Genomic DNA, 19,023 nt, shown 5'->3' with positions numbered 1-19,023 from the left:
GTCATTTGTCTCATAGCCAACAGAGCAGTCTGAAGGAACCTGGGTATTGAAGGGTCTGCATTCAATGATTCTAATGTGGTGTTGCATGCAAGTAGCAGCTGCCGGATAGTATTTTCTGCTGAAGTTATATAGGCTACTGACTCATATGCCTTCTTCAGCCATGGGTCAGTATGTCCACATTGTGCAACTGGGCAGAATACATTACCTCTTACTGCTTCATCAGGTGAGACCACCAATGCTGCTACTGGCTGTTCGATCTCAGGTGCCTGCCCCACTCCAATGGAATCAGCCTCAGTTAGCGTACGGGCTGACTTTGACCTCCTTTATTGGGAGTGCACTGGAGAATTCTGCCACAAAGTCCTTACATCGTGGCATAGTAAACGTATTAGCATTAGAGATTTGCCGGAAATATACATTAGCATCAGATGTTTGCCTGTAGGCCTGAACATGTTGAACGGGCAGTTTGTCCATCCCTAAACATTCAACTATAATCTGAAGAAGTTGGGCTTATGCCCGATAAATGTACAGTACAGACCAACCGCTCAGCTTGATACACCTGCAGCTTGTAAAGAAATCCTGTTGTTGGGGTTGCTTGACATGTTCGGTCATGTCCTGTAATGGAAATGCGAATTAGATGCACTCATTGAAATGGCATCCAGATCTGGATGTTGAAGAACACTCTCATCTCCTAGTGTGTTGTCTGCAGGTGTAGCTGCACTGGAGGTTGTTTTTTTTTTTCTTTGTTGGCAGAGCACCAGCAGCCACTGATGCGCAGCAGTTTTGAACACACTACTGGGCTGTCATATTGTGATATGTGATATTGTGATTGTGCAAGTTTAGCAGTTGAATTAGGATCCAGTTTGGCAAAGTGAAGCTGTCTCTCATACATCGATAGCATTCTCAAAATGCAAACACGGATCAGTCAAAACCTCTTTTCAAACTTACCTTTGAATTTTACAGAGTGGCATACGTTAACAAGCACAAAAGTGATATGCAACAAAAAGGATTTAAAAATTATATTAGGTTTGCGGTGGAAACGGCACCTATATGATGTCTAGACAAGTCACTAGTACAGGGTATTGCTGACACAAACAATTACTTATAATATGTACTTATGTAATGAATAAACAACCTATCATAAAGGAGAAGAAAAAAAGAGTCTGGGCACCGACATGACCTTGTTTTTGTATTTTCTCAACCTATCTAGTTGACGCTGTGATTGTTCACTAAACTAGTCAACTTTCACAAGTGATTTGAACAAGTCTTACCACATATTCAAATCACATTTTACACAAGTCCCATGCCAAGCAATATTTCAATGTCAATTTCTTGTTTCAGCAAAGTGTCAAGTTTTGGATTATTAAATGATTATAAAACTAATATTAAATAAGTATCATATATATATATAATTTATTATTATTATTATTATTATTATTATTATTATTATACTTATCTGTAACTTGTTTACATGTTTGTTCCTGAACATCTTATCAAGTGGGTAACTTACTAAGTATGTACAGTGTACAAAGACTCATGTAGAACAGTCTGCACTCCTAAACAGGGTTCACTCTGAGAATGATTTCCAATTATTTGTCTAGCCTTGAATCTGTTTACTTGCATTGCATCATGCAGTTGGAACGTCATAGTGTTGCATTTACAAACCAATCACAGACGCGGTACAGGCAACAAAGTAACCTATCTGCCTTTCAGCTTATCTTGCCAAAGTTTTGAAGGGACCTAACAAATAAACAACTGCAATAATGTTCTGCTAAAATAATATTTTAAAACCATTTATTAATTTAATAAGCTAAATATTCTGGAAGGCTTTATGTAATTTCAGAGTGGATATGTTGACCTTTGTCTTTGTGTGCCTCTCTATCTCAGTTACAGGTAGTACATGTTTTCTGTATTTGCTTGCACAATATTTTTTTATCAAGTCGTATCATTGACTGCTGTCTTCTGTCTGCTGAGTTATTCAGCGATTTTCTCTTTCTTACTGAATTAATAATAATTTACTAATATGTAGGCCTATAGTAGAATTTTTTGTTTAAATACAGTTTATTTGGATGCTATAAGTCTACAATAACAGAAAACATAATATTGTCACTGTGCACTGTTCACAAATGTGGCCAAAATAGTAACTAATTCAATAACTAGTAATTATTTTGAACTGTTATTATGAACACCTGGCAAGGGTGTGCATTGAGTATTCAGAATAAATGTATACATTAAAAACATTTAAAACTTATATTAAAGAGTAATATCTCTCCTTATATGGTTTAAATGGTTATATGGTTTCTGAGTCTGTTTACCAGGGTTCCAACATGTTGCTTTTGTTAGATTCTTCTTTTTCTATTAAATAAAAAAATAAGTGGTTGGCTTAGATGAAGATAAAGTCTAAACATCATTTCAGTCTGGATATGACTGTTAATGTGATTTGTAATGCATGTAATGTATTTCAAAGATCTCTTTCATACTGATTAAGGATTGAGTCCCTCTCTTTCTGTTTACAGGCTTGCATGCCGCTTTTACGGTTGTTGTTGGTAGTCCCTCAATAAAAGTGAAAGAGAATGAGGGTAAGTTTCATTTTCTTTTTTCTTTCAGTTACAGCCTAATTGTTTCTGTGTGGCAGTAATCAGCTAAATGTAAAAAAATTTATCTGTATATGTTTTGCACTCGAGAATAGTAATAGCTGTTTTGGGTGATTCAAGGACTTCGTTTTTGATGTGAAAAACATAAACATAATTTTTTTCAGGAGTTGATTTGAAATGTTCCTACACCGCTGACTTTGGTGAAACACCCAGAATAGAATGGAAGTTCAAGGATCTTAAGGGCTATCAGTTTTTCATCTACTTTGATGGACGGATAACTGGTATGGATAAAAACTGTTGTCATTCAGTGTCATCACTGTAACCTGGCAGTAACATTTCCTTATTGTGTGTTGATGTGTGTCTTATTGAAATGAACATAAAGAAAAGATACACCATTATGCATATTTTTCTTTCTGTAGCTGAATATGAAGGCCGTATCACTGCAGATGATGGAGGACTGAGATTTAACAAGGTGACACGAGCAGACAGTGGAGACTATGACTGTGAAGTGTCTGGCAATTCTGGATATGATGAGAAGACCATCAAGCTTACAGTCCTTGGTAAATTTGAGTACTGAAAAAAAAAACGTGCATATAAGTTGTTTAGCAAAGATTTTGCTTTGATGAAACAATGTAATACACCAAAAATCCTTGTTATTCCGACTCCAATTTCCTCCACTGTAGTACCTCCTTCCAAGCCTGTGTCCAGGATTCCTTCATCAGTCACAACTGGAAGTAATGTCCGCCTGACCTGCTATGATGCAGATGGTTCCCCTCCATCCACCTATAGGTGGTACAAAGAAAACACTCCCCTCCCTGAAGATCCAAGCAAGTTTCCCAGTTTTAAGAACCTCACCTACAAGATGAACGTCCTCAATGGTAACCTGGTGAGTGTTCATCAATACTAGAAAATACATAATACATACATACATATGTACGTACATACACACACACACAGTGGGTATAGAAAATAATCCATTTTGTTGCTTTGCAGCCTGAAATGAAGACAGAAACAGTTTTTTGTTTTATCCAGCTGTATTTACTGTATTTAAAAAGCAAAAAATTAAATCTGTTGGAATTTGTCTGTACTTCGCTCCCCACTCTTCTCTGTAGAATTGCTTAAATACAGATAAATTTGATGGTGACCATTTGTGGACTGCAATCTTCAAGTCATTTCACAGATTTTCAATGGTGTTTAAGGTTGTATTCACTCCTGTCTTGTTTGGTTTGATTAAATCAAACTCATGTTCGTTTCCCACCTTGATGTGGATCTTTTGGACAGGTGTGAATACAGCAACCTCACTCAGGTGTGGACCAAACAACCATAACCAAACCCAGCTGAAGAGGTGGTTCTGGTCTGCTTCCAAACAAACTCTGGTACGGTTTGTTTTAGGTGTGAATATGACCCGACCTCAATCCGACCCAATTGCAGAAATCACGCTCAGAAACATACAGCTCACATATGTAGTGCTGTTGTTTGCATTCCCATGGCTTAAATCACTTGTTTTTAAACCACAATGCTTAAAAATGCATGCAAATTATGAGTTTTTGTGACCATGGTGCACAGAACCATGATGTGAGTGCGCTAAATAGTCTAAAGCTTGCCGTAAAAGTTACTATGAATATGTTGGGGGAAAATAGTAAGGAGATTTTTTAATTATTAATTAATTAACTACTGTTTTCTGAGACAGTGTGACAAAGATTAAATTGATTATCCTGATTTGCCATCTCATCATGGATGCTAAAAGAAATGCCTCTTTACGGATTACCTAATGAAAGAGTTTTTTTGGATTTTAATTATTTTGTTTTGTGGTTTTTTAAAGATTTCTATAGATATAAACATCATGCCTGAAAGTAAAATATTTGCTAAGGTTTAGTTCATTTTTGTTAAGCGCTCCTGTTCAACACCAAGATGGCAAACACATCCTATTGGTTTTCTTTATTTTACAAAAGCACAACATTTTGTTGATATTGCACACAAATAAAAGTAAGACCTTTACAGTTCTAAATGATAAATACAATGTAATATTCTTACCTGTATGTGCAAAATTGACAGCGTATTTAATTTGTTTCCACTGATGTCCTGAAACACTCTTCAGCTTACTGTAGGAATGGTGTTATTTGGATGGTGAGCTTTATTGGATTAAAGTAACCACAATGGATTTTGTGTAGTGTCCAAATAATAAAATTTTTCTCATGCTGCCATAGAATCTTAAAGGTGCATTTTTGGCAAATCTCAGTCGTGCAAGCATGTGGTAATTGTTGAGGAATGTTTTTTTTTTTTTTGCAACCTTCCCATACAATCTACATTTGTGATATTGTTTTCACATGCACACAATGATGACTCTTTGTCATAAATTCCTGCAACTGCTTTAGAGTTGCTGTAGGCCTCTTGGTAGGCTCTCTGACCAGCATTCTTCTGCTCTTTCATCCAGTTTGGAGAGAGGTCCTGATCCAGGGAGGGTCTGTGTTGTACCAAATACCTTCCATGTCTTAATAATAGAATTCACTGTGCCTCTAGGCATTGATAAATCCTTTTAATTTTTCTTTTTTCTTTTTTTTTGTATCCATCTCCTGACTTTAACATGCCCACAGTTTTATCCCAGAGATCTTTTGACAGTGCCTTGCCACCCACAGTTGATTGTCTGCTTTAGTTGCATTACCAAGGACTGAAATGCTCCAGGAAAGCTCTTTTCATTCTGACTCTGAGATAATCGAATTGACCACAGCTGATCACAGATGAAAGTTAAATGACTTTGTGTGCCATTGAAAAGGTGATTATCTATACCTGATTGATTTTAAAAGTTATTTTTAGGAGGGGGTGATCATTTTTTTTTCAACTCAGTGATTCTGTTTTTTTTTTCATGACATATTGGTGTTATATCTTTTACTTGGGTGTTATATAAGTTGCAATGAGTAAATACAGCTGGATAAAAAAAACCTGTGTCCATCTTTATTTCAGGCTGCAAAGAAACAAAATGTGATTATTTTAAAGGAGAATGATTCTTTTCTGTACCCATTTTATATATATATACGTGTGAGTGTGTGTGTATACTGTATGTTTTTTTTTTTTACATCAAATGATTGAAACTCAATCATCAAAACATTCAGTACTTTATACTGCTGGAATTTAAATATCATTTTGTGTGTAAGTATAATTCTGGTTTTATACCTCATCATTGTACTGAAAGATAAATTATATTTGTAAAATTGGTTTCTTTGTGTAATCAGGAGTTCCCGAGCATATCTAAACTGGATACTGGTTCATATTTCTGTGAGGCCAGTAATGGAGAAGGTGCACCTCAGTGTGGAGATACAGTGAACATGGAAGTCCGTAAGTTACATTTGTCAGTGCTTTCAAATTAGACACTAAGAGGCAGTTACATGTCTACCAGAGTCACCAGAGGACACACTCTCAATTTATTATCAACACATTATCAAATAAAATGTTACTTTTCATACTCAGTTCCCTTCAGTTTTCACTGCACTACAGGATAGCTACTTTCACATTCTCACATTTGATCAGATCTACCTCCCCAATTTTTTTATACAAGCAAACACATATAAATCCTTAGCATACAGGTGCATCTCAATAAATTAGAATGTTGTGGAAAAGTTAATGTATTTGAGTAATTCAACTCAAATCGTGAAACTGGTGTATTAAACTACTTCAGTCTGTGTGCACTGAATTTATTTAAGTCTTTGGTTCTTTTAATTGTGATGATTTTGGCTCACATTTAACAAAAAAAAACACCAATTTACTATATCAACAAATTAGAATACTTCATAAGACCAGTAATAAAAACATTTTCAGTGAATTGTTGACCTTCTGGAAAGTATGTTCATTTACTGTACATGAACTCAATACTTGGTAGGGGCTCCTTTTGCTTTAATTACTGCCTCAATTCGGTGTAACATGGAAGTGATCAGTTTGTGGCACTGCTGAGGTATGAAATCAGTATCTTCAAAAAGCTGGTCAGCAGAAGGAAGCATGAAGTGTGAGTCCTTCCACTCAACTTTCTGTTAACATGCTTGGATACAGCACTCTGTGAACAGCAAGCTTCTTTGGCAATGAATGTTTGTGGCTTACCCTCCTTGAGAAGGGTGTCAATGATTGTCTTCTGGACAACTGTCAGATCAGCAGTCTTCCCCATGATTGTGTAGCCTAGTGAACCAAACTGAGAGACCATTTTTAAGGCTCAGGAAAACTTTGCAGGTGTTTTGAGTTGATTAGCTGATTGGCATGTCACCATATTCTAATTTGTTGAGATGTTAAATGTGAGCCAAAATCATCACAATTAAAAGAACCAAAGACTTAAACTACTTCGGTCTGTGTGCATTGAATTTATTTAATACACAAGTTAGACAATTTGAGTTGAATTATTAAAATAAATGAACTTTTCCACAACATTCTAATTTATTAAGATGCACCTGTATATGGGGCTGGTTGCATAAACATAGCCATTAACATTATAAATGAAAAGGACAACATTTTAGGTAAAGATGTGTGGAGAGGAATCACACACGTTTCGGGGAATCCTTAAAGTTAGTGAGAGCAGGCCAGTCCATTACCTCTAACAAAAGAAGAAATATAACTTCCTTTTGCCATTATCCCAGCTCTGTTTTAACAGTCTTGTGAGTAGAGTTTTTTTCTGACTGTTTTTTTCTGTTTAGTGTTCCGTAGGCAAGAAAGCTGTTTTAGTACCTCTGATTTAGATACTCATCACTGTTTGGATTGCCTATAACTATAACACATTACAAAATATGTTTTAACCTCTCTCTAACATAGCTACATTTGGGCTAACTTTGTTTTCCCTGTATAGATGATGAGGACAACAGCCAAGCACCAGCTGTGAGTAGCAGCTTGAGCACTGAGAACAAGAATGTCCCAAGCAAGACCACCATGAACCACATGCTGGAAAAACAGTATGGTGTATTCTTGTTGCAAGAGGTGAAACTAAAACTAGAGATACAAAAACTAGAATTAGAAATAACCAAGTTAAAGTTGGAGCTACAAAAACTTGGACAGGAACCTTAAAGTCTGTGTAAAGCAATATTAAATATGAGTCACACCACAAAACAATAAAAATAAATAATAAACAGAAATGTGTTATTAACCACCGAGAGAGAGAGAGAGAGAGAGAGAGAGAGAGAGAGAGAAGCCAAATAAATAAAATGTTAACAAAAAGCAGAGGTATTTTCTGCAGACATTGATAATGGGCATGCCATAGCCTTATCAATGTCGGCATTAATTATGTTGATTCAGTAAACGTAAATCATTCAAAGTTGTTGAACGATTCGTATCAAATAAACATAAAATAATATAAAATGTATGCATTCACCAATGAACTCGAAAGAAAGTTAAACTCGGTATCGTAAACAACTTAAATAAGATGTGTCTTAATCATTGATCTCTGTAGATTTATTATATACAGTGGTTTAAACTGTAAGCCCTCACACTACAAATAGAAGAAAGTCATGTATGGAAACGTTATCTTGCGACAGCTCGTTGATACTCAGCCACTTGTTTGTATGGATTAAGTCTCATTCATTCATTCATTTGATCACTTGCATCATGTTCGTCATCTCTAATAGTCAGAATCTTCACATTGGTTCATTCAAGTCAAGATATTTATTTGCATAGCATCCACAATACACTCAAAGCAGCTTCTAGTAAGCTATGTTAACTCTATAATGGCTAAAGTCTTTACACTGAGCAGTTTGACTGCAATATGACAATATATTACAATGATAAATGATCCAATGTTTGAGATCTAGCTATGTATTCTTCCCTTTAAAAATAGCCATGGTTTTGCTACTCTAACCAAAGTGTTTAGCAGTTCGCCTATATCAGTACCACTGTGTAGTGAAGGATACTGAATAATGAATATGTGCAGCCTCTCAGACAAACCACAGAGCTTTATATATATATATATATATATATATATATATATATAGAGAGAGAGAGAGAGAGAGAGAGAGAGAGAGAGAGAGATTTACATATTAGTCTGTTTCTATTCGGAGTATGTAAAATGGTATAAAAAAATATATATATAATAAACGGTCTGCCTTTTCTGTGGTGAGTTGCATGTGTTTACACTGTGTGTGTGTGTGTCACATTACACTTAGGAAGGACAGGAGAACTCTTCAAATATAGAATTTAATCATCAACATGCATATACAGGAACTAAAAGACAACTCAATACTGGAACACTATTTATACACAGAACTTGACCATGGGAAGAAGAGACACAACTGGGATCAATGACAACAGAGGGAGAACACCTGGAATGAAATTAACTTAATGAAGGAACAGGAAGGACCAAATAAGGACATACAGGAACTCAAAACATGGAACATACACGTGACAATATGGGAGAGGTTTTTTTTTTTTTTTTGACATATATGCCATGCGTATAGTGTTATTTAAGAATCTGCATAATAATAATAATAATTATTATTATTATTATAAATTTATATATATATATATATACAACAAATGAAAACTTCCTACAAATCTAAACTAAGCTGCAATAACAGATCATTCCAAGATGGCTAGATGTCGGATAATCGAACATATTTGAACACCCATATTTAGCCTACTTGAAGGGGGAGGAAATAATACAGAAACTATTATTCTTAAACACCTGAAACTGTTCTCATGTTTTGATGTTCTCATGTTTTGAAAACAATAACAATAAGTTGTGGGTTAACAAAAAGTTTCTCTTATAACACATGATGGACTGCATGAATGTTTTCTTTGAGTGAACTGATATTTTGAATAGACTCAGAGTGGCAGTAAAGGGATGATGTGTTCCATTTCTATATTAGCCTATCCTGTTCAACAAGTAAAGAAAGTCAGAACAAAGTATCAGAAAGTATCAGAACAAAAGGTTGTATATTTTATTTTAAAGACAATCTACAATATCCATAAATACACTTACACACATTTTTTTGTAGTGTAGGCCTTTTGTCTTACTTTATATGAATATAAAATATGTTCATATAAAAGAACACAATATGGCTAACAAAACATCTGTGTGTATTTTAATTTTATAAGATGTTAATGAAATGAATGCTCACAATATGTACTCGGTTATTTTAAAGCAGAAAATATATGTCTGTGTTTATGGTTAAAAGTCTAGAAGAAAAAAAAAAAGTCTGAAGCTCAATGTTTATTGCTGGTAACCAGCCTCCACAGAGCTGATCTGATACTATTTCTGCCCACCCAGAAATGCCAAACCACATTTACATACTGTGGTGATACAAGTACCCGAAAGAAAACAAACAAACAACTCAATTTATTCTGTTCCTTTAAAATCATGATAATCTCTTTTTCCATTCCAAGCATATTTCTTAGGTGTTCTTTAAGAGTTCCAGCTACTTTTTTCTCAGCTAAACACTGATGACCAGATACATTTTATTCATATACTATAAAAGGCATAAAACTCTATTGTTCATGACACAAATCTGCTTTTTTTTTATTTTTTTAAAGTAATACCTTTCAAATTAAACAGAATTTCAACAAAGTGTATTAAGCTTTGAATATTTAATGATTTTAAACCTGATATTAAATAATATGCAAATTCGTATTTGCCATGACCCATCTGTAACTCTTCACTCCCCTGACAGGTTTGTTCCAGAAGATCCTGATGTGGGTTTCTTACTTAAGTCTGCATATAGAATTTACAAGGATCTGTAAGCTATGGTTTGAACTCACAAACCGGGTTTATTCTAGAGTTGTGACGTTCGCGAACGAACCGATTCTTTTGAACGGCTCATAAACATGAACGATGGGAGCCGAGTCGCGGCTGGAGGGGAGCCGTTCTTTCTGTCGTTCTTTTTTCCTATGCGTATTTCACACAGATGCAAACAAATGAGCTCCTCCGCGAGACAGAACAGTTATAGGGGGAGGGGCGCACCCAGCGCAGGCCAACCCTTTATAGCGTGATGATATTAGTTATTAGTTGTGCATGTTCATTGCAGCCCACTTTGTTATTGTTCATTGACTTGAAGGGGCTGATGTCCTATTTGCAAAGTTTACAGTAGTAATAGTATGTAGTATGTAGACATTTCCATTTTATTTATTCTAATTTTATCTACTTTAAATATTTTTTGTTTTCTATCAAAATGTTCTTGTGTGAAAGTGTTTGCAGTAAAAGCTGTTTTGCACAGAAATTCATTGCAGCCGGCTTTGTTTTTGATGTTTATTTGAGTAGGTATTGTATGAATAACATAAGTCAACGTAGCTTTACACACACTTTGTACTAAAGGTAAATCCAAAATAGTGATGTCACTGTCTAAGCAGAGGGATTTGTGCAACCCTATGGAATATAGTCCACACATGACAAATGAGGTAATAATCAATATTTCAGAATAATTCAAACTCAGATATTGATGTGTGATATCTGAGTTTTAATTATTTGACTACAAATCTCACCTCATCATTCCTCCCAGTGATTATTTCCAGGATAAACTGAGATGCCCCCAAGCTGGCTTCTTAAAACTGACTAAATATTAAAAAAGAGCCAAAAGAGCCGTTCTTTTGAACGGCTCTTTGAAAGGAACGGATCGCGAAGATCCGGATCCCCTCAAAGAGCCATAAATCCCATCACTAGTTTATTCTGAGAAGTAGTTTGTCTTCCTTGAACCTGCGTTTACTTTCATTACGTCATGCAGTGGGAGTGTCATAATGTCGTGCATGTATCCTATTGCACGCGCGGCTACAGGTGACACAGTATCACTCGGCAGGGCGTTTAGTTTCAACCTTTGAGCTTATCTTAACTCAGCTTTGCGAGGGCCTAGCAAATACACAACTTCCTAAAAGTTCTCGTAACGTAATATAAAACCGGGTAGGCTATTAAAAAAATTACATATAGGCTATATATACTTTGTAGTATTTCAAAACGGATATGTGGACCTTCGTCTTTGTGTGTCTCTCTATCTCAGTCACAGGTAAGAGTCCATACATTTAATTTTTATTATGTCCTGTGGTATATATATATATATATATATATATATATATATATATATATATATATATATATATATATATATATATATACATACATACATACATTTAATCAGGGTTTTTATCACTTTTACTAAATAATAATAATGATAAAAATATTATTTACGTGTAGTGGAATAGAGTTTACATTTAGTATAGATCTGAAAGAAAAGAAAACATTACTGTGTACCTGCCAAAATGTGGCCTTATTTAACCAATTCTGTAATTAATCGTTATTTTGAATTGGTTCTTGTTGAAATATTAACGTTCTTAAGCAATAAATCATATGAATCACTGAACCGAATCAACTAAAGCAGTTTGAAATTATTCGATACAGCGATTAATGCGTAGCAAAATTAGGCTTATATGCTTTGTTATGGCACCTATATTGTTAGAATGTGAAAGAAGGCCTTTCACGACTCGATAACCTGTAGAACCTGTTTTTTCACCTCATCCATCCCCCATCCAAAACTCGAGCTCAACAACCAGGAAATTGTGATGGGTGAAACGCGACTCAGAACACCAAATAAAATCAATTAACAGTAAAGTCACAGTAGTTAAATTAGGTAAACGTGTTATATTTTATCATTGAGTATTAATAGTAGACAACCAGTAACGCTGACACACCTGTTGTTATTGTTGATGGCATTAACTGCGCGCGCGCAAACAAGCATCCTGTTGAGCAGCATTTGCTCTCTGGTTTCCCTCATGATCACATGGGTAAAACAGTTTCAGAACGGCAAATAGCCTGGAAAACTTAATAAAGATAACTGAAGGAATTGTTAGAACGACAAACGACAAGTTTGTGAATGAATTTTCATACTCTATGTGGATTCACATGTCATAACTGATGCATGAGGTTGTTTAGCCGTTCTTTCAGAATAGCAGTTGGAGAAGTGGTTGTAAATGCCATAACGACATTTTCTGGCTTTCATCTATTTTAATTTATTTTATCTATCTGTTTGGTCTTGGTGACCCTTCATAGTGCAAGCACGTTCTTTGTTGCATATTTGTAAAACAGTTATTTGAAAAGGGTAAATTTTGAAAACACAAATGTATTTCTTTAACATTTTCTTATTTGAAAAGATGTCTAAACCCTAGATTCTAGGTCACATGTTGCTTTTGATTGTATTGTTCTGATGTTTCTATTAAATAGAAAAATAAGTGGTTAGCTTAGATGAATATAAAGTCTGAGCATCATTTCACTCCGGTTGTAGCTGTTAATGCAGTTTACTATGTGTTTAATGTGATTTTAGGAAATTTAGGTGATTTAGGTTTGAATCCCTCTCTTTCCGTCAACAGGCCTGCACGGCGCATTTACAGTTACTGTTAATCCCTCGGTGAAAGTGAAAGAGAATGAGGGTAAGTTTCACTGTGCTTCTTCTGTTTGTTTGTCTTTCAATTATAATTGTTTCTATGTGTCAATGAGTAGCCAGATATAAATAATAAAGAAAATATGATGAAGTGCCTCACTGCATGTGTTTTGAATAATAATTGAAGAACAGTAGTTTGTGAGGTGTTACAATTTACTGGAGAGCCTATCTCTATTGGCTTGCCTAAAAACAAGTTTGCCTGTTTTGGGTGATCCTGGTGGTTTAAGCATTCAGTTTTAGATGTGAAAAACCTTTATGCATAAAGTATTGCTTTTTTCCAGGAGTTGACTTGAAATGTTCATACACTGCTGACTTCGGTGCAACACCCAGAATAGAATGGAAGTTCAAGGATCTCAAGGGCTCTCAACTATTAATCTACTTTGATAACAATCCAACTGGTATGGATAAAATCTTTACATTTGTCATCCAGTTAATTGATATAACCTTGAAGTAGTATTCTCTTATTGTTTGTTAATTTGTGAAATGTGAATGGAGAAAAACATGTAGCCTTGTGCATTATTTTTTCTTTTATTAGCTCAGTATAAAGGCCGTATCACTATGGTTGATGGAGGACTGAGATTTAACAAGGTGACGCGAGCAGATACTGGAGACTATGACTGTGAGGTGTCTGGCAATTCTGGATATGGCGAGAATACCATCAAACTTACAGTCCTTGGTAAATCATTAAGTATTATATGCATGAAAACTTACTACCTGATAGTTGTCACTGATATAACCCTAGGCTTTAAACAACAAAAACTTCTGTCATAATTTACTCATCCTCAAATTGTCCCCAACATGAATTAATTAATTTTACTTTGAAAAAAATGATACATAATATGAAAGTCAGAGGGGTTTGGTGTCATTTTTATTTGACAATGGATAGAATAAAATATTGCTTTGATGAAATAATGTAACACACAATACAGCCTTGTTATTCCCACTGTAATTTCCTCCACTGCAGTGCCTCCTTCCAAGCCTGTGTCCAGGATTCCTTCATCAGTCACAACAGGAAGTAACGTCCGCCTGACCTGCTATGATGTAGATGGTTCCCCTCCATCCACCTATAGGTGGTACAAAGAAAACACTCCTCTCCCTGAAGATCCAAGCAAGTTTCCCAGTTTTAAGAACCTCACCTACAAGATGAACGTCTTCAATGGTAACCTGGTGAGTGTTTATCTACAATACTAGAAAAAACATAATAGCTTATATAATAAGTGTGTGTGTATAAATAACGCAACCTTGTTTTCACCACAGGATAAAAAAAATATATAATAAAGGATAATTTTGACTTTGTATCTCAAAAAGTTTTATTTCTAGCGTTTTTGAGTTTCTCACATTTTTTTCCCTCACAATCACAAGATATAAACCTAGAATTCTAAGAAGTCGGAATTGTGAGATATAAGCTTGCAATTGCAAGATAGCATCTCAAAATTGAGACAATTCTTCTGACTTTAGCAACAATATTGCAAGAAAAAAGTCAGTATTACAGCAGATGCAAACTCTAAAAATAAATAAAAGATAAATAAAAAAATAAATAGTAAATATTGAACCCCGCAGTTCAAAGTCACAGTTACCTTTATTTATAAATTTTTTATCCCATGGTGGAAACGGGCTTCCATAATATATATTCAAATCAAATGACTGAAAAGCTAACCTCAGAAATTCAGTACTACATATTTGTAGAACTTAAATGTCATTTTGCACTTAATTCATTAATTTGGTATTGTTTTGTAAGATAAATCATATTTGTAAAATTGGGTTCTTTGTGTGATCAGGAGTTCCCAAGTGTGTCTAAGCTGGATACTGGTTCATATTTCTGTGAGGCCAGTAATGGAGAAGGTTCTCCTCAGCGTGGAGATGCAGTGAACATGGATGTCCGTAAGTCAGGGTTCTTACACATTATACAATTTGATCTTTAGTATTTTAAGGGTCTGGATAAGTATGCGAAATAAACAGAATGGAAAAATATTTGTGTTTCTAGACTTTTGCCGTTACTATTCTGTTTTTCTTAAAAAAAAAAAAATTAAGAATGAAGAGAGTTCTGTGAAGTGTGTTGACAGTTTCAGTCAGGGCTGGACTGGGACAAAAAATCGGCCCTGGCATTTTTGCCCAGACCGGCCCACTATATGATCATAAACACCACCCATCTTTGCACGCCCTTAATTATATGCATACCAACTCCTATTCATTAAAACCACTAATGCCATGTAATGAGTTAGTATAGGAACGAGTGAGAGTTAACAGATGAAATAAGTCCAAATTGTATATTTATTAATACAGTTGAACTATACTCCACAGCGGTGAATCCTAAAACAAGCTATAAGCGGCTCTGGCATAGCAATACCAGTGTTTCTTACAGGATTTTTGTTAAAACTATGGTGGTGTGTCCTCGGTCCTTCTAGGGGGGTTCGGGGGCATGCCCCCCCGTGAGAAAATTTTGTGCATTTTAATGTAAAATTCATTAATCTGGTGCACTTTGAGAGTTCAAAATTAAAAGCTCCAACCCATATTCAGTGTGCAAATTAAACAAAGAAAAATTCAAACCTCTTTTAGTTACAGTGTCTATTTACATTACACCTATACATAATAATAGTTATAATATTAATCCAATGACAGTAATAGCCATATTTTGTAAAACAAATGCACAAAAAATAAAGGAAACTTTCTCGTACCAATTTCTATACTTGAAAGAGATAAGCACATGATCTTTTATTTTGACGCAAACTGCATCAAGCTTTTATTTTGGCGGAAAACATGGTTTACAAACGCCTCTTATTAAATTTCTAGTGAATTGCGGTAATCGTCAACTATGCAGATGTGGAAATAATCTACACTCATGACATGGCCTAAGTGTTTTGAAAGTAGTTATGCTTACCGCAGGCTCTACACTTTCTCATTAGAGTTGTGACGTTCGCGAACGAACCGATTCTTTTGAACGGCTCATAAACATGAACGATGGGAGCCGAGTCGCGGCTGGAGGGGAGCCGTTCTTTCTGTCGTTCTTTTTTCCTATGCGTATTTCACACAGATGCAAACAAATGAGCTCCTCCGCGAGACAGAACAGTTATAGGGGGAGGGGCGCACCCAGCGCAGGCCAACCCTTTATAGCGTGATGATATTAGTTATTAGTTGTGCATGTTCATTGCAGCCCACTTTGTTATTGTTCATTGACTTGAAGGGGCTGATGTCCTATTTGCAAAGTTTACAGTAGTAATAGTATGTAGTATGTAGACATTTCCATTTTATTTATTCTAATTTTATCTACTTTAAATATTTTTTGTTTTCTATCAAAATGTTCTTGTGTGAAAGTGTTTGCAGTAAAAGCTGTTTTGCACAGAAATTCATTGCAGCCGGCTTTGTTTTTGATGTTTATTTGAGTAGGTATTGTATGAATAACATAAGTCAACGTAGCTTTACACACACTTTGTACTAAAGGTAAATCCAAAATAGTGATGTCACTGTCTAAGCAGAGGGATTTGTGCAACCCTATGGAATATAGTCCACACATGACAAATGAGGTAATAATCAATATTTCAGAATAATTCAAACTCAGATATTGGTGTGTGATATCTGAGTTTTAATTATTTGACTACAAATCTCACCTCATCATTCCTCCCAGTGATTATTTCCAGGATAAACTGAGATGCCCCCAAGCTGGCTTCTTAAAACTGACTAAATATTAAAAAAGAGCCAAAAGAGCCGTTCTTTTGAACGGCTCTTTGAAAGGAACGGATCGCGAAGATCCGGATCCCCTCAAAGAGCCATAAATCCCATCACTATTTCTCATCTCTCTCCTGATCCTCCGTCCTCACTATCATCATCTGCCACAGGAGCTGATGAAGGTCAGAAAACATATATTTTGACACAGTTTACAGTGTCTGCTTTAAGGGCCTGGTTCTATTTTTTCACGCTATTTATCTGCACATTCCTTGCGTTTCTTCTCCATCTTTTTTTTACAGATACACACTGACACTGCTGCCGCTCGCTCACTTGTTAAAGTTGTGATTGGGCCAGCCCAGTGTCAATCAAGAAAAGAGCCAATGGGCCGCTGATCTACGTGTTTCATGGGCTGGTCTGTCAGAAAAAAAAAACTAACACTGACTTTGACCAATGCATTACACCGGCACAAACCCAGCGCCGCCAATTAAGCAAAACAAAGCGAATGGGCCGCCGATGTTCAAATTTTATGGGCCGTTAAAAAAAAAAAAAAAAAGTATGAGTATGAGATATATCGGCCCAAAAAGCACGTCGGCCCACCGGGCAAATGCCTGGTATGCCCAATGGCCAGTCCAGCCATGGTTTCAGTTTAAAACATGTTTTGAAGTATTAAGCATTGTAGCCAATCACAGATATGTCTGTTGAGTGTGTGAACACAATGGCCAATCAGACATTTGGTCTCAAGTTCTTTTCCTTTTTGGAAATCATAAGTTATAGGATAGCAGGTTGTTAGAATAAAGATCTGTTCCAGGGTATTCCGCTGGTCCTTAAAAATACTTAAATTTAGTTGACATAAAAAGTCTTAAATGCCTTAAATGGTACAATAAAAGTCTTAATCATAATTTCAAGACATCTTTGTGTCCTCAAATTTAAGATCTCTTGAAATTATGATTAAGACTTTGACTTCAACTAATTTGACTTTAATTAATTAAAAAAAATGTTTTTATAGGTGATGTGAATGTTGGTGGTATTGTTGCGGGGGTTATCGTGGCTTTGCTGGCAGTGGGATTGCTCCTCTTTGCTCTCTGGTTTGCCAGTAAAAAGGGTTATCTACCAAGTAAGTTCCCACTGCTTGTGTGTGTACATGTGTCTGTTTGTATGTGTGTTTGAGAGAGACAGATAGGTAAATTATAATTTTAATTAGAAATTAAAAATGTTTGAATTTGACTTATTTGCTTTTTTCTCTCTAATTTTTCACAGAAAAAGCAGAAAGGTAAGAGTTTTTTTTATTATCTATGGCACATACAACCTCATATCTGACATGTAATACTACTAAAAATGTTCTAGAATGTAATAAAAATATAAATAAATGATCTCTTGCAGCAAGCCGAAACAGCAAGCTGTTTATACACAGCCTAGAGCAGATGATATGGATGATGGCGATGTAAGTACAACACATTTTGCTCAGTTGTATAAATGATATTAATCAGGAATTCTCTTTGCAATAGTTGATTTTGAATGTCATTTTCTACCACTATTGTGGAACGGGTAACATAATTATATTTACACTGTTTTGTGTGTTTTTCAGGGGGAATTCAGACAGAAATCATCTTTCATTGTATAGTCTGTGCTACTCTGGATGTCAAGATTCGGTGCCTAGATCAACTGTTTTCTGTTTGAGTTCATACAAATCAGCATCAATGTGTATGTGATGAGATGTGCCTTCCTACCCATCTTACCACACAAGTTGATCATAGAAATGTCCAAAAGCTTTAAAGCAACTATAGTAAATGTGTGTGAGATTGCAGATTTAGCTTTAGGAATCTAAACCCTGTGTCTCTGTTTTGTAGAAATGAAGAGAAATGTAATTTATTGAACTATGATTAATCTGTGAGTGGAACACAAACCTAAAGGTTTTAATGTCAATTCTTTATTAATAGAATTTGCTAGATTATAAGCAGTTGTTCAGTCATGTTTGGACTGAGATGTCCAATGCTATTTTTTTACATGACTCTGCACTATGAGCTGGAAACTTCTTGGGGAAGAGAAGGTACTATGAACGTTCCCCATTCAGGAAATAATCTTCCCTCTCTTTTATATAAACATTTGCTGTACAATGTAGTCATTGACCTGTTGTTTGTTTACTTAACTGGCATTTTTATGATACTGTACCTTGTTTGTGTGTTTTATACTTCATGAAATGTAAATAGATCGTTCTGTCTTTTTATTGGATTTTTTTAGGATTTAAAATCATGCTTAATTTACCTCTCTGAACTGTGAATCTGGGAACAAATTTCTAAACTTATTTTCCCTCTTTTGTTTGATTGAAATTTTAACATGTGACTTGATCCCAATCTTCCAATAAATGAAATCTACTGAATATGACATAA

At 35.3% G+C, this 19,023-nt stretch overlaps 2 protein-coding genes across 3 annotated transcripts; both read left to right on the top strand.

The window, feature by feature from the left end:
• Positions 1–1,682: 1,682 nt before the first annotated feature.
• f11r.2 (F11 receptor, tandem duplicate 2) lies at positions 1,683–7,766 on the top strand. Of its 2 annotated transcripts, XM_059548260.1 has the most exons (7): positions 1,697–1,890; positions 2,514–2,576; positions 2,756–2,872; positions 3,011–3,151; positions 3,275–3,477; positions 5,822–5,924; positions 7,414–7,766. In XM_059548260.1, exons 1-7 carry the CDS (start codon positions 1,848–1,850, stop codon positions 7,626–7,628), a joined length of 885 nt encoding a protein of 294 aa, XP_059404243.1. In that variant the 5' UTR covers positions 1,697–1,847; the 3' UTR covers positions 7,629–7,766. The 2 variants fall into 2 exon arrangements, with proteins under 2 accessions (XP_059404241.1, XP_059404243.1); XM_059548258.1 differs by lacking the exons at positions 5,822–5,924; positions 7,414–7,766 and adding an exon at positions 3,704–4,831 and having other exon boundaries at positions 1,683–1,890.
• Positions 7,767–11,268: 3,502 nt separating this feature from the next.
• On the top strand, positions 11,269–19,023 carry LOC132139703 (junctional adhesion molecule A-like). Its single transcript, XM_059548261.1, has 10 exons — positions 11,269–11,545; positions 12,903–12,962; positions 13,255–13,371; positions 13,509–13,649; positions 13,938–14,140; positions 14,752–14,854; positions 17,643–17,750; positions 17,894–17,906; positions 18,017–18,077; positions 18,222–19,023. The coding sequence occupies exons 1-10, from the start codon at positions 11,503–11,505 to the stop codon at positions 18,255–18,257; spliced, it is 885 nt and encodes a 294-aa protein (XP_059404244.1). The 5' UTR covers positions 11,269–11,502; the 3' UTR covers positions 18,258–19,023.

This window comes from Carassius carassius, chromosome 4, assembly GCF_963082965.1.
Source record: "Carassius carassius chromosome 4, fCarCar2.1, whole genome shotgun sequence".
Taxonomy (NCBI): Eukaryota; Metazoa; Chordata; class Actinopteri; order Cypriniformes; family Cyprinidae; genus Carassius; species Carassius carassius.
This window is presented reverse-complemented; position numbering and strand designations above follow the sequence as displayed.

What these genes read in the sequence shown, in the direction of transcription:
- LOC132139703 (XM_059548261.1), top strand. Translation starts at nt 11,503, where the DNA reads ATGTGGACCTTCGTCTTTGTGTGTCTCTCTATCTCAGTCACAG. An exon ending in TCTCTCTATCTCAGTCACAG is followed by an intron (nt 11,546 to 12,902) that starts GTAAGAGTCCAT and finishes TTCCGTCAACAG; the next exon opens with GCCTGCACGGCGCATTTACA. An exon ending in CTTTGATAACAATCCAACTG is followed by an intron (nt 13,372 to 13,508) that starts GTATGGATAAAA and finishes TTCTTTTATTAG; the next exon opens with CTCAGTATAAAGGCCGTATC.
- f11r.2 (XM_059548258.1), top strand. Translation starts at nt 1,848, where the DNA reads ATGTTGACCTTTGTCTTTGTGTGCCTCTCTATCTCAGTTACAG. An exon ending in CCTCTCTATCTCAGTTACAG is followed by an intron (nt 1,891 to 2,513) that starts GTAGTACATGTT and finishes TTCTGTTTACAG; the next exon opens with GCTTGCATGCCGCTTTTACG. An exon ending in AAAAGTGAAAGAGAATGAGG is followed by an intron (nt 2,577 to 2,755) that starts GTAAGTTTCATT and finishes AATTTTTTTCAG; the next exon opens with GAGTTGATTTGAAATGTTCC.